The sequence below is a fragment of the Equus caballus genome, chromosome 5 (assembly GCF_041296265.1).
Source record: "Equus caballus isolate H_3958 breed thoroughbred chromosome 5, TB-T2T, whole genome shotgun sequence".
Lineage (NCBI taxonomy): Eukaryota > Metazoa > Chordata > Mammalia > Perissodactyla > Equidae > Equus > Equus caballus.
In genome coordinates this window covers 101,351,288-101,364,764 of record NC_091688.1, presented here as the reverse complement: position 1 = coordinate 101,364,764, position 13,477 = coordinate 101,351,288, and the positions used below count along the sequence as shown (strand labels likewise).

At 41.8% G+C, this 13,477-nt stretch overlaps 1 protein-coding gene across 2 annotated transcripts in view; it reads left to right on the top strand.

The window, feature by feature from the left end:
• Window positions 1–13,477, top strand: part of CACHD1 (cache domain containing 1) — a 197,350-nt gene that overhangs the window by 154,499 nt on the left and 29,374 nt on the right. For both annotated transcript variants that reach the window (XM_023641952.2, XM_023641953.2), the window contains 5 exons: window positions 2,346–2,579; window positions 6,458–6,607; window positions 7,245–7,368; window positions 8,164–8,281; window positions 11,970–12,138. In XM_023641952.2, coding sequence (XP_023497720.2) covers window positions 2,346–2,579; window positions 6,458–6,607; window positions 7,245–7,368; window positions 8,164–8,281; window positions 11,970–12,138 — 795 coding nt within the window. The remainder of the gene's footprint in view (window positions 1–2,345; window positions 2,580–6,457; window positions 6,608–7,244; window positions 7,369–8,163; window positions 8,282–11,969; window positions 12,139–13,477) is intronic.

Genomic DNA, 13,477 nt, shown 5'->3' with positions numbered 1-13,477 from the left:
TAGAGCTATATTATACAAAGAAACTTGAGCCTGGTGAGAAAGACAGACAGACAAGGCAGATGGATGAAATGCAATTGTACAGGAGCAAGGAAACATAAAAGGAAGCGGGCACTTCTTCTTTTCCATGAGATTTGAAGGTCGCCCAGGCAGATGCTGAGTAAAGAAGCTTCCTTGTTGTCACTCATCTCTTCCTTGGTCTTGTATCTTCCCACCAGAGTATCTTGTGCATCTGCTGTGCCCTGATAATTCCATTCTTTAGAAGCTCTGGTTGCTTCCCTTACCACCCTTATCTCTTCTCGTTCTCCCATTAACCCAGCCAGACATTCATCCTCACTGCCAGTCTCCCTCTCTCCAAATGCCATCTCGGAGCATTGTTCACTGCGGTTGACACATTCCCTTACTCTGTCAGTCAGGCTTCAAATGGGGAAGCAGAGCCACTATGAGAATTTTGGTATGATCAATTTATTATCAGAAGTAGAGTCCACACAATTGTGGGGGGAAAGTGGAAAAGCAAAGATCCAGAAAGAGGAGTCAAGAACTCTAAGTTTAGTTACCAGCCCTGGTACAGGTGAACGAGTTGGAGCTTGCAGAGGTGTCTGGAAGCTGGGCATGGTGAAGGGCATGTGGGAGGTCTGGTGGAGAAGCCGTGGGAGGTGGGCTCTTTGTGGCTGCTGACCCTGGGAGTTCTCAGTGAAGCATCCGCAGTGGGCCTGGGGTTGTCCTTGGTGAGCAAGCCAGCAGCTGGGAAAGGGAACTGAATGCAGATCAGAGAAGCCTGAGATAAAAGGGAACATTTTGTGTCTGTCTCTCGCCATCTCATTTCGCCTCTCAAATCTCGCAGCACTTCACTTTTGGCCACCTTTAACCTGGACGTGTACAAGAAAGGGAGTTCTGGGAAATGTAGTTTCCAGCATGACCCTGTTGGTGATAGGCAATCCAGCGTGCTTAACAGTGACCCTGCTGCCTCACGTGCGTGACAGTTCATGTGACATAAAATGCCCATCTTTGACAGCCTTCCACCCCACACACTTCTTCTTAGCCCAGTAGGTGTTCCCATTTGTGACTTTTTTTTTTGTTTTCTGTGAGAGCCCAGCAGTAGGTGACAAAGAAAGGAAATGTATTTGTTGCCTTGATGCCTTCTTTTCTCATTCACCTCTGCAAGCTTGTCAAGGGCATAAGGTCTGGGACCAGTGGTGCCTTTTGTGCTGTCTTTTACTCGGGGGTGTACCATTCACCACCACCCTGCTCAGCTCGACTCCGCGTCAAGTAAAGGGAACAATAATCTGGTCTGACTTTCCTTTAGCATCATAGGAGTTGGAACAAAATCCAAGTTATTTAAATACAATGTGTTAAGAAAGAAAATTTATATCCATTCGATCCTGCCGTGACTTCAGAAATAGACTTCCAAAGCTAGAAGTATATACAGTCTCTACAGAAATGATAAAGCCGCATGAGGGAGGAGAACCACGAGCTCTTCAGATTTTTTTAAATGACTGAACAATTCAAGAGCATGAGGCAAAGCCCTTTTAAAACTCATTGGTAGAATCTCGGTAGTGCCTGAAATCATTTGAATTTGTTTACAGCGGTACCCATATGGGATCAGTTACTAATCCTTTTGACTGTGTTCCAACAATAGCAAACCAAAATTTTAAGAGAGGTTTATTAAATTTATTTTTGTGCTATAGATTACAGATGTTGTAGAACAATACATCCCAGTATGCCTAAATCTTTTACAAAGGTTTTTAAACCCTCTAAATGTAAAAAATATACATTAAATAAATCAAATCCAGTATTATCCTAACAATACCAAGCATGAAAACATTTGTAATTAAAATGAGCTTAAAAAACAGGGTTTGGAGTCATCACTAAATGCAATCCGTAATTCTTTCATTTATTTGCATGAGGCTTTGGCAAGGATTTAATAGGTGCAGAGGTAAGAAATGAAATGGTAAACCTCTATCCTTTAAAACTCCTACAACTTCATCTACTAAGTCAAATTAAATACAAACTTGTTAATCATTACTCTTGCTTTCAAATATTAAGTTCAGAAAAGTGAATTTTATAATTAAAATTTTAGGAGAGAGCACATTCTTGCTGAATGGGGCTCGGTTATGTACTCAAGTGTTTTTCATCTTTGCATTTTGCAGAATCCCTTTGCCCTCCTGACTGTTTGAGGAGAGACCAGGCCTCAGGCTTTACCCCTCAGCAGGAATTGGTATCCGTGTCCTGAGTCCAGATCGTCTCTGCAAAGATCCCTTGGCACTGCAACACCTTGTCCATGCCCATGTTAGATCTAAATGGCAAAGCTATTGTGTGGATATCAACCATTTCGCTTTGCATTTCAGATGGAGTGACTGGTTTGAAAGAGCTGGCTTTCCTGAGAGACCTGGCTGAACAGAACTCGGGGAAGTATGGTGTGCTGGACCGGACAGCCTTGCCTGTGATTAAGGGCAGCATGATGGTGCTGAACCAGCTGAGTAACCTGGAGACCACGGTCGGCAGGTTCTATACCAACCTCCCCAATCGGATGATTGATGAAGCTGTCTTTAGCCTCCCCTTCTCTGACGAGATGGGAGATGGTAAGTTTGGAGAAAACTTCCTACTAAAAGGAAGGGGAACGGAAATGGGCATGAGTCCACCAGGACAGTAACTTTTCAGTGTTGTTCAATACCTGCATGTGAGCATTAGAGCGTCTGAGCAGGCAAGGGAAGGGACATACCTTTCTCTGGTCAGAGGCTTGCATAGACCCCTGCCATCAGTCCGATAGCACTATCTTCTAGAGCAGAATTCCCCTGCCCTCTTTCTTCCTCATTGCCCTCACCTCAGTCAATGTAATGGGTACATCTACTGGTCGGAGTCTTCAGGAGGATTCCCCAATATCCAAAAGTTAGTGAATTGGAACTAAAGGGTAACATGGATAGCCGGTGGTAAATAAAGCTCAGGATTCAGCCTCAAAGGCAAGGCAACATGGGGTAGTCGTACCATGGTTGGCACGAGAGAGGATTTCAAATCCCACTCCACCACTTCAGTTGTTGTCCTTACTAATTTATTTCATCTTGTTAATTCACATTTGGTCAGCTGTTAAAAATGTGATAACATCTTTCATGTAATAAATCTTTCAGGTTGTTAGGATTATCAGATCTGTTAGTGCCTGGCACACCTCTCAATGATTATTACTGCTCTTGTTCTGTTTATTTATTATTTTCCTTTTGTCATTATTACTGTTGTTATCATCATCCTAATGTCACAAGTTACCCGCGATACCCTGTTGGGTAAAGTGTTTGGTCTTCACATGATTCAATTTCTTGTTCTATGAAATTGGAAAAATACTATTTCCCTCAAGGCTCTTGGGAGATTAAATGTACTCATACATGTAGAGCATCTAGAATAATGTGTGACCAACAGCATGTGCTCAGGAAAAGTACGGCCTTTCTCTTTCCCTCCTCAAATTCTTGCTTATCCTCCTTTTCCCCACATTCTCCCCTTTATTCTTCCTTGACAAAGACTGAAGAGGCAGCTGGTTACTGCCAGACAGACACCATTGCCACGTGAGATCTTATTTTATCTTCCGCCAGCTAGAACTCTCACAAGTACAGAAATTCAGAGAAACTCATGTATCAAAAATAACGGAAAAAAGTAATAGTGTGTTTTCTAGAAATTAAGTAAACATGTTCCTTCTATAAAGAAGAAGTATGGTAGCTGCTGCTACACCTCCATGTTTTTATCCTTCCCAGTTCTGGCGGGGCCCACAGATGTGCATGGAAACAAAACTCCCACCTTTAGATGAGGCCATTTCCTTTTATTGGGAAATGTCAAGTCTTAAATGCAAGTGACCTTTTATGCATTTAGCCAACATTATTGAGCGCCAGCCAAGCGTTGTGTCAGGCAATGAAGAGTAAGGCGCACATCCCACCCTCAGCAAGCATTTAAGTCTGATAAGAGAAAGACAGATCGATGAATCATGTTAATACTGTGTGAAGGGAACAAAGACGGATGTGGAAACTGAGCCCAGTACAAGCAGGGAGGATTATCCAGCCACATTCTGTTACCATTAGTGCTGTCTGGCAGAGCAGGACCCCTTCTGAAATTTACTTCTGCAACCAGAGAGCTACCCTGAATGCCTTAAATCAAAGTATGCGCAAAACGGTGTTCCCTATGGGCTGATGTCCGTTTAGTCGTTAGGGCCTGCGTTACGAATCCAACGCAGTGGGTTTCTGTGACTGGCTTACTGGTCTGTTCCATTCTCCTGCAAGAGTGTGTGTTTTCAGTCGCTAGAATTATTGGGTGACACCTACTCTTAACTCCATGACATGGGGACACTGAGTCTAGGGGAATCCATGTTTATGTGGCTTTAATGCAAAACCTCCACAGATTAAATATCAGTGACTGGACATATTTCTTGTAAAAAGCAAACCTACATGCTTTAGGTTAAAGTAGAGAGGGTGTTTGGAGATTCCATTAAGTGTAGCAAGAGCTTAGCATTGTTTGCCACAATGGGATGAAGAGTCTTGTGCCCAAGTTGGTAATTGAAAAGTGAAACTCTGTTTCTTTTTCTTTTTTCTTTTTTTTTTTTTTTTTTGTGAGGAGGGTTGGCCCTGAGCTAACATCTGTGCCAATCTTCCTCTGTTTTTTATGGGGGATGCCACCACAGTGTGGCTTGATGAGTGGTGCATTTGAACCCACGAACCCCGGGCCGCTGAAGCGGAGCACGTGAACTTAACCACTATTCCACCGGGCCGGTCCCAAGACTCTGCTTCTTTCTTAAGGCTTGTTCTGAGCATATCCAGAGGAGGATAAAAATTTGAAGTGAGGATGTGGTCTCAGACACACAGTATAACTTGTACTTTGCTGCTCTATGCAAACGGCTTTAATGGTAGACTAAAGCCCAGGGGACGTGGCATGCAGATTATGCCCTCTGTCTCTGTGCCAGCCCTCACAGCCCTGCTGCCATCGCTTAGAACTCATTCGTCCAGGCGTCCCGGGGCTGAAACCTCCTCCAAATGCATTTTTAAAGCCTTCTTAAACACATATTATTTTTAAATGTTTTTAAACAGATAGATGGCATTCTCAATGTTGACTGCTTAAACAAGGCTTCTGAATTCTAATAAGTAGGCACCCACTGCATAACTTTCACACGGTTTCAGTGTTGTGTCCACTTCCTCCTCCGGCAGATGCATTGTTTGGCCTTGGCACTCACAGCAACTCACGAATGCTTTGAGCGATTCTCTTTGCGGAAGCCCATTTTTTATAGGTCTTCAAGAGCATCCAAATCCCTTTTTTGGGTGTTTCTGGAAGAATGGCTTTCTGCTGAGCTGCTAAGCCATGGACAAAAGTACCATCAAGTGCGGGAGAACACAAGAGCAAGATGGAGTGAAACTACCCATCCTTTTGTTTTGAGTTTTATTTTGAGCCGTAGAGTGTAGAATTGTCAGGGATCTGAGAGAGCTTTGTCTCAGCTCCCCATCTGCTACATGAAGAGACACATTCAGAGGTGACACAACTTACCCAGCTCAGTAGTAAAACTCGGAGGAGAGCCCAGCTCTCCCACGGCTCAGGGCCACGCACTGACCCACGCGTGCCTTCCCTCGCTACTCCCTTGCCCTAGCGATCCTATTGTTTTTGTATGGCCTGTGAGCTAAGAGTGGTTTTCATATTTTTAAGCTTTGTTAAAAAAAAAAAAAAAGCAAAAAAGTATATTCAACAGAGACCATATGGCCCACAAAGCCTAAAATATTTACGATCTGGTGCTTTCCGTAAAAGTTTGTGAATTTCTGGCCCAAGTGATTGGGAATACATTCCTTTGGAAACTTCGTGTCTCCTTTAGCTACTCACTCTAAGTGGTCAGATGATAAGATTCTGTACCTTTCTGAGTTTTTCTCGTTGTCTTCCTGTGTCACATTAATGAAATATTGTACCTCATAGCTTTCCTTTGTCCATAATCTCTTTTCATCTAACAACCCCTAGAAATCAATAAAGCAGTTACTACCGTGTCCTTGAGACAGATGTGGAAACCAAGGCTCAGAGAAGTTATGTCCAATGTCATGTGTGCCGTACATTAGGGGCACAGCTGGGCTAAAACCCAGATTTTTAGATTCCTTATTGAGTGATCTTTCAAACTCAGCTGAATCTCCTCTACTTCAGGAAGTAGAATGATGTGTTAAGTGCTGCTGCTGTTTTCTACTGATCTAGAATGTCTTGTCCTTTCACATGAAAAAATAGTGGAAAATGTACAAATAGCTCCTTTAAATTAACTGAGACATCTGAACCCCCAAAGGCCATTCCCCTTACACTCTAACTCACTTATGCCGTCTGCAAAGGCAGGGGTTGGTTACCGGGTCTTCCCAGGAAAATTGCGACGGCTGATGTTAGCCTTCGCTGTTCTCCAGAGCACAGCTCCAGTCTTTGTGTGGTGCCTTCTCTGCTATCCTTTGGATTTTTTTTTGTTTTTAACCCATAGGTTTGATAATGACTGTGAGTAAACCCTGTTATTTTGGAAACCTACTTCTGGGAATTGTAGGTGTGGATGTGAACCTGGCTTATATCCTTGAAGACGTGACGTATTACCAAGATTCTTTGGCTTCCTACACTTTTCTCATAGATGACAAAGGTAATCTGCTAAGAATTAGTCATAGGAAAGAATGATTTCTGTAGCAACCTGAAGAAAATCATCTGTAGCTACTCTGAACCAACAAATAAAGTAGGAAAATGATAGTATTTAGTAGAAACAGTGTCACTAGGACTGCTCATTTGTATGGAACACTATAAGGATGGCAGAATGTATCTAAAAATTATGCATTTGTTTCTGTATTGTGTTGAGGGGTGTATGACGGTTATGTGCAACATCAAGAAATTGGACTTGAGGATTGAATGACATGTAGAATGTGATCCTTTGGATCTTTTTTAGGTTTATATTGTTATCTTCAGATTTACTGGCGTTAAGGTTTATGTGGTAGATTAGAACATTTCATAAGACGAAAACCAAATGACCAGTACCTCCAAAATATTCTTGGTTAGACAGATGTTTGATAATTTAAGACACCTTTCTACACTTCAAGAGATTTATGCAGGAACACATAAAACAAGTTGCGTTTTTATTGGGCTGGTGAGTTACATCCTGAGAAGTGGAGCGTTGGGCAGCCATCCCAGAGTCGCCCACGTTTCAAACCTATGATAGACATTTTCATTGGAATCAGTACTTCCTACAATGTGTTTCTCATAGCATGTGTTTTGTTTTCTTATTTCAGGGTATACGCTTATGCACCCATCTCTTACCAGGCCATATTTACTATCAGAACCCCCCCTTCATACGGACATCATTCATTATGAAAATATCCCAAAATTTGAGTTGGTTCGGCAAAATATCCTAAGGTGAGGAGAAAGTGAGGGTCCTAGTATTTTCTTTTTCTCTGAGGATAGGACCCACTGAGGTCAAATATGAGTGTTTATTATAGGATATAAAATGAGTGTATAAATTATTTTAATGTTATCAAAAGTATACTCAGTAATTTTTCCGTAAGACTAGTAGCCAAAATTTTGTTTACTTTGTGTAACAGGTAAGGTCTCTTAGAACTATTATTATGGGGAAAGTTCTGGTACATCAAATTCTATATTCACATTGCCTTTAATTGTAAAATCAGATATATGTTATCTCTTTTTTAAAAAAATACTCCAGTTATACCAAATTGAAAATTGTTGGCAAAATAAAAGATTAAGCTGAGGACCAGCTCTACAGCATGCCAGAAAATAGCTTGGCAAAGTAGTGTCCGTTCCAAGTTGACAGCACAATCACACACAACATTTTCTCTTGAAATAACAGATTGGACTTTTTCCAACTGTGATACATTATTTTGGCAGATGGTAACCTATCAAGAAACAGGTCTTTGTGCTCAATGGTTGTAAATTAATGACTGAGAGATTTGAGACAAGTTCGTCTCTGGAAAGAATTAGAATTGGGGGCAGGGGTGGAGAGGAACGATTTTAGTGCAGAACTGACACGATGCTTTCACAAAGTTGAAGATCTCCTCTCATCTCTTTCACAAGCGATGAGCTCTATTGCTCTTCACGATCAGGAGGTGGTCACTGCCTCACAGCTTCCTCCTTGCCTTTAATTAAGTGTCCATTTGATCTTTTGCCTGAAGAGTTTCGTTCTGTTTGCCAATGCAGCCTCCCTCTGGGCAGCCAGACGATCGTGGTCCCCGTGAACTCATCCCTGTCCTGGCACATCAACAAGCTGAGAGAAGCTGGGAAGGGGGCCTACAACGTTAGCTACGCCTGGAAGATGGTGAGTGGAGGCAGGCGCCCGCGCCTGAGGAGCTACGGGGCGCAGCTCTTCTTTATGCGGGATTGCGAGGGAGCTTGGGTCTGAGCGTGTCAGTAATCAGTTTTAAAGTGATTGGGAAAAGAAGAGATTCCACAGATGTTCTTAGTTTTTTTCCTTTTTTGTTTATAAAACCATTGTCCGTGATGAATAAGTCAAGCCATCTAAAAGTATGTAAAGTAGAAAGTAAACCATGTGCTTCCCCGCCTCCCACCTTTGACTTCCCATTCCCCAGAAGGAAGTGCTTTGGTCAATTTCCAGACAGTTTTTATTCACACTCAGGTGTGTGTATCTGTGCGTGCGTGTGCGTGTGTATGCATCTTTAATGGCTATGTAGCGTTGCATTACATAGATGGACCGAATCTCTTTAAACAGTTGCCTACTGGTACACGTTTAGGTTATATCCAGTTGGTTTCTTATCATTTTAAACTCAGATTGTGGAAATGGGGAGTTCAAAAGGAGATATAAAAGCGTAAACACACTCTACTGACATTCTCCAAGGAAAAGAAACTTTCCGATTAGAATCTGGATTATTCATACTCACCACAGCGTGTTGACTGTTGAGCCATACCTTGTGGCGGCCACTTGAGCTTTGTGTTACTTGCCTCCTCCCAATAGTAGTCCTCACAGATCCTGGAGAAGTAGAACCTACCACACGCTGTCCATATGACACATGTTTCTGTCCTTCACTCCCTTTTCCCAGCATAGATTAACAGTGTGTTATGGGGCCCTCGACACTGTAATGGACCAAAAGAAGAGTGAACTTTCATTTTTATCATCAGATTTTAATCACTAAAATGCAGCCATGCTTGAGAGTCCCATGCACGGCCATATCTGGCATTTAATCTAGTGACTCCAAATGGATCTATTTATTCATTCCTTTAAGGACCACTTACTGAACATTTACTTGAGCTAAGAAGAATAAAGAAGAGGGAAGCGCTCTGCCCTCATGGAGCATCCAGCCTAGTGGTGTATGCAAACAGTTAACTCGCTACAGTGCCTGTGTCTGGTAGGAATGATAGGAATTACACGCGGCCAACATGCCCTTAGACATGACTCTCTTCTGACTTCGTGTTTGGTTCCTAAAGTGTCGTTATGGCAACAGTCATTTCTACAATGGAAACAAAAGCAAACAAAATAATAAATGAAAACTTTTGAGAAATTTACCTTTACAAGCCTGATTCTACTGATAATTAATTTATTGTTTGATAAAGCACATTTGAAGAAGGTCAAAGTCTATTTTGAAATTCTGAGTCAGCTCATTTTCAGGAATTCTTTTGAGAGTGATCGCACCATCTGCCCTTATATTTATACAACTTTTAAATAAAGATGAATTGCTTAATTTTCTTATCAGAAGGGATGAACCAAACACCAGAATACTTAATTGAAAAATGCTTTTATACATGAAATTGGAGATTACCTCCAGTATATCCTGATTGAAAGTAACTCAGTTACATCCTGGGAAAATGTCTACCTTAATATTTGTTCGCAGTAAAAGAGAAAGAAAGAAATGTAGGCATTTTTAAGACCTTCTTTGTACAGTAAATAAACCCAATGTCAACATTTTGGAAGAGGTCTTATCTTCCTGAGATAGTTTTTCTTCAGTGATTCTGGTAAATTCTGGCCACTCTACTTGGCCAAATGGATGTAATCACATCACCCCTTGAGTAGAAGTCTAAGCTTTCTCAGAATCTGAAATTGTCAAGAACATCACTATTAAGTGAAAAATTAAAGAGGTAGTAAATAATGAGATTGAATTTTGAATAAAGGCTTGCCTGGTTACCCAGCAATACGAGTAAATATTTTTAAGCTCTCTTTAGTTTCTGAGGGGGGAAGGGAGTAGGTACTCGTCTTGTCCTCAGGAACAGAATGGATTTTTCTGCTAACAATAATGCAAAAAGATTTAGCTTATATTGAGAATAATTGGTTAAACTGCTTTGCATCCATGGATATAGCAGATCCTGAGGGATTATTTCACTGAATTAATTTAGACAGAACGTGAGAGATTATGTTAGCAGCGTAAGGAGATTACTGCTCTGTCACTGTGTAACCCAAGTCCGTCTTTGAGCATTTGAGGAAGCTACCTGATATGACAGGAGGAAGGATTGACTATCAGAAGGTATTAGAATGTTCCTGTGTGACACAGACACGGTTCACTTCAAAACATGAGTCCCATGGGCACCCGATCCCCAGTCATGGAGAGCCCTTCTGGATACATTATAGTTCCTTATTGCACAGACTGCTTTTTCAGCTAAGAACATGATAGAAAGACCTAGATTGAAATCTGTTCTCCTTTCTAGCTAAGGACTATTTATGAAGTGTTGCTTCAGAAGCTTAGAGTAACTTTTAATTTTTCTCTTGCAGAATAGACTTAATTATAAAATTACGTTCTAGTCATTCTGGTAAAGTTTTTGTCTTTTGGCTCCTTGGAACACGCCACACAGGAAACAAGCTCAAAGGATGACTGTGTGAGATGGGAAGGGGAGAAGTGGTAAATGTCACTCAGAACACCCTGTCACTTCCTAACTGGGGGGGTGGAGGAAGAGGATTAAATTTGCTAATCTAATTGAATATCCTTGGCAGCAGGACTTGAAAGCAATTCCAGGAAGATGCAAATTTCTCCTGTGCTTAAAAAGATTCTGCAACCATCCTCATAAACCCTAAATTACACTTAACTGTAACCTGCCTAGTTAAAATTTTCTCCTTAATCATTAAGTAAATCTTTTGAGCTGCTTTATAAGACACTGTCCTTTAGTTCTGACTTAGCTGGTTATCACTCTCTTCATTTATTTACAAACCATCTTTTAAATAAGTTCTGTCCATTTCCTAATATAATGGGCTTAGAGGAGTTTAGCTTTCTTGTATTTTTAAGTCAAGGAGCTAGAACTAAGTAACTTGACTTGCCTTTTGATTCTTTGGTGGACATTTTTCCCACCAAATTTTACTGAAGCACCCATTTCTAGCAGCAAAGTGAATTTGAAAATACTGTTACTTCTACATCTGAGCTCAGTGAATTAGGCTAAGCTACAGCACATTTGCCTGCCCTGGTCTGAAATATCGAGTCTGGCAGGCTTTGGAGAAAGCCACAGAATTTGTGCTGTTCATGAGTCTGAGATCCTGGTCATCTCCATCCGGAAAAATAGAAAGTGTTAGTTGGGAATAGAATGAATAAACCAGATTCTGTAGGGGTTGCATATGTGGTTCACAATTGGCTTTTAAAATAGTCAGTTCTCAGAACACTCACTGCAAAACCAACTATATATTTTTAAATGCCTTTCAGTCCCAAACAGAAATAAGTATTGCATTTATCTGCCATGCTCCAGCTTGTATCCATTAGCTGAAATAAGCAGAAGACGGCTAGGGTCACGTTTCAAAGGGACTGTCCTCTGATCCTTTCATTAGCTCCATGATTTTCTGTTACATACATTAATTTCCCTGGATTGGAAAGAAAAAAACCCAGAAAATAAAATTTGTTTGCCAGAGATGTTTTCTGTCGCCCCATCTTTGTGTCTTTCATTCACTCGTCAAATATTTTGCTATCTGGGGACAGAGGCAGAGACAGCAGAAAATATGTAGACAAAGTCAATATCCCCAGAAACGAACCTTTGTTTGGTGTATTAGAACTTCTTCATCGACTTTTTTTTTTTTCCAGGTACAAGACACTTCCTTTATTCTCTGTATTGTGGTGATCCAACCAGAAATACCTGTGAAACAACTGAAGAACCTCAACACTGTGCCTAGCAGCAAGCTGCTGTACCACCGGCTAGACCTCCTGGGCCAGCCTAGCGCTTGCCTCCACTTCAAACAGCTGGCCACTCTAGGTAAAGCCCTTGCACTTCTCTGCTTCCTTTGTGGTCTTCCTCATAGCAGCTCACCATAAATGTCAGTTTGAATTGTTCTTTTTAAGAAAAAGGTGTTGAATGCACCCAGTGCCAGTTTGGGGACACAAATGTAAAAACAGTTTGAAGCCTTGCTGTGGATGAGCTTCTCCAGCAGATGCTGAGATGAAGATTTGTGTGCTGGTGATTTATTAAGGGTGGGCTTTCCAAAGAAACCAGTGAGGATGTGAGGGAAGCGGGAGAAAGCAAGCAAGGGTTTGATTTCAGCTGAAGTTCCAGCCTCAGCCTGACCCTGTAGGGGCTTAGAGGATAAATTACACTGCAGTTTGCCCAGACTCAAGAAAGGGAGCTGGACTTTCATATTCCGTGGTCACTTTCAGCTTTCTGCTAGTGCTAGGTAAAGAGGTTTTAGTAGGCCAGTGACAGTCCCTCAGAGAGAATCACGGATATGACCCATTGGAGGCTAGCACAGGTACGGAGATACTGTGTGGAGGGCAGGGGGAGAAAGAGAAAGGGGTCCAAAGGTAGCAGACCTGTGCATCTCCCTGGCACATCTGTATCTACCACAGGTCCCTACCTTCAAAAGAGCTTAGGAAATAAGCAAATAATTCAAAGGATGCAAAGGGAGTTTACGTTGATGTATTATGTACCAGGTATGTAACATCCATCATCCAAGTTGACCTATTATAGATGAGGACATTTGGGTTTATCAGAAACCCATAATTTCCCAAGGTAACACAGAAAGTTGCAAGGCTGAGCTGTGACTCATGTGCCCACCATGCCGTGATGCCACCCCTTTTCTTGCGTGCTGCACCTGCCAGACACATCCTAGGCATTTGCGATGTGTGTTGTCGATACAGCACAGAACACTTGGTATGGAAAACAAGTCTCCTCTCTTTCACTGTTGAAAATATTTGGGGGGCTCAAGGAAGTGAATAACTAAGAATCATCACACACTGGCCAGTTGAGTAGAGGGGACACAGGTGGGAAGAGGGTCAAGGTCAGAGGTCATCAGTCTCCAGAGTGCAAGTGAGAGCACTTGTGTTTGGGTCCTCTTTTAAGTTCCATCCTGGAGACTTTCTGCCTGGATGTGAGAGCAGGAGAGCAGGCCAGACTAGGTGGTCTCTTCTCTGACACATTCCTGCAGTGTAGACAGCCTGGAGAGAGCCAGAGATGTCAATCAAAGTTGGATTTTACATTTGTTTGTTTTGATTTAGGTTTTGGGGGTTTTGTTTTTTGTTAAAAAAGTATGTGTGCTCTTTAATTCGTATTTGTAAGAAATGCTCACTGAGAAGCTAAGATGTACATGATTGTCTTAAGT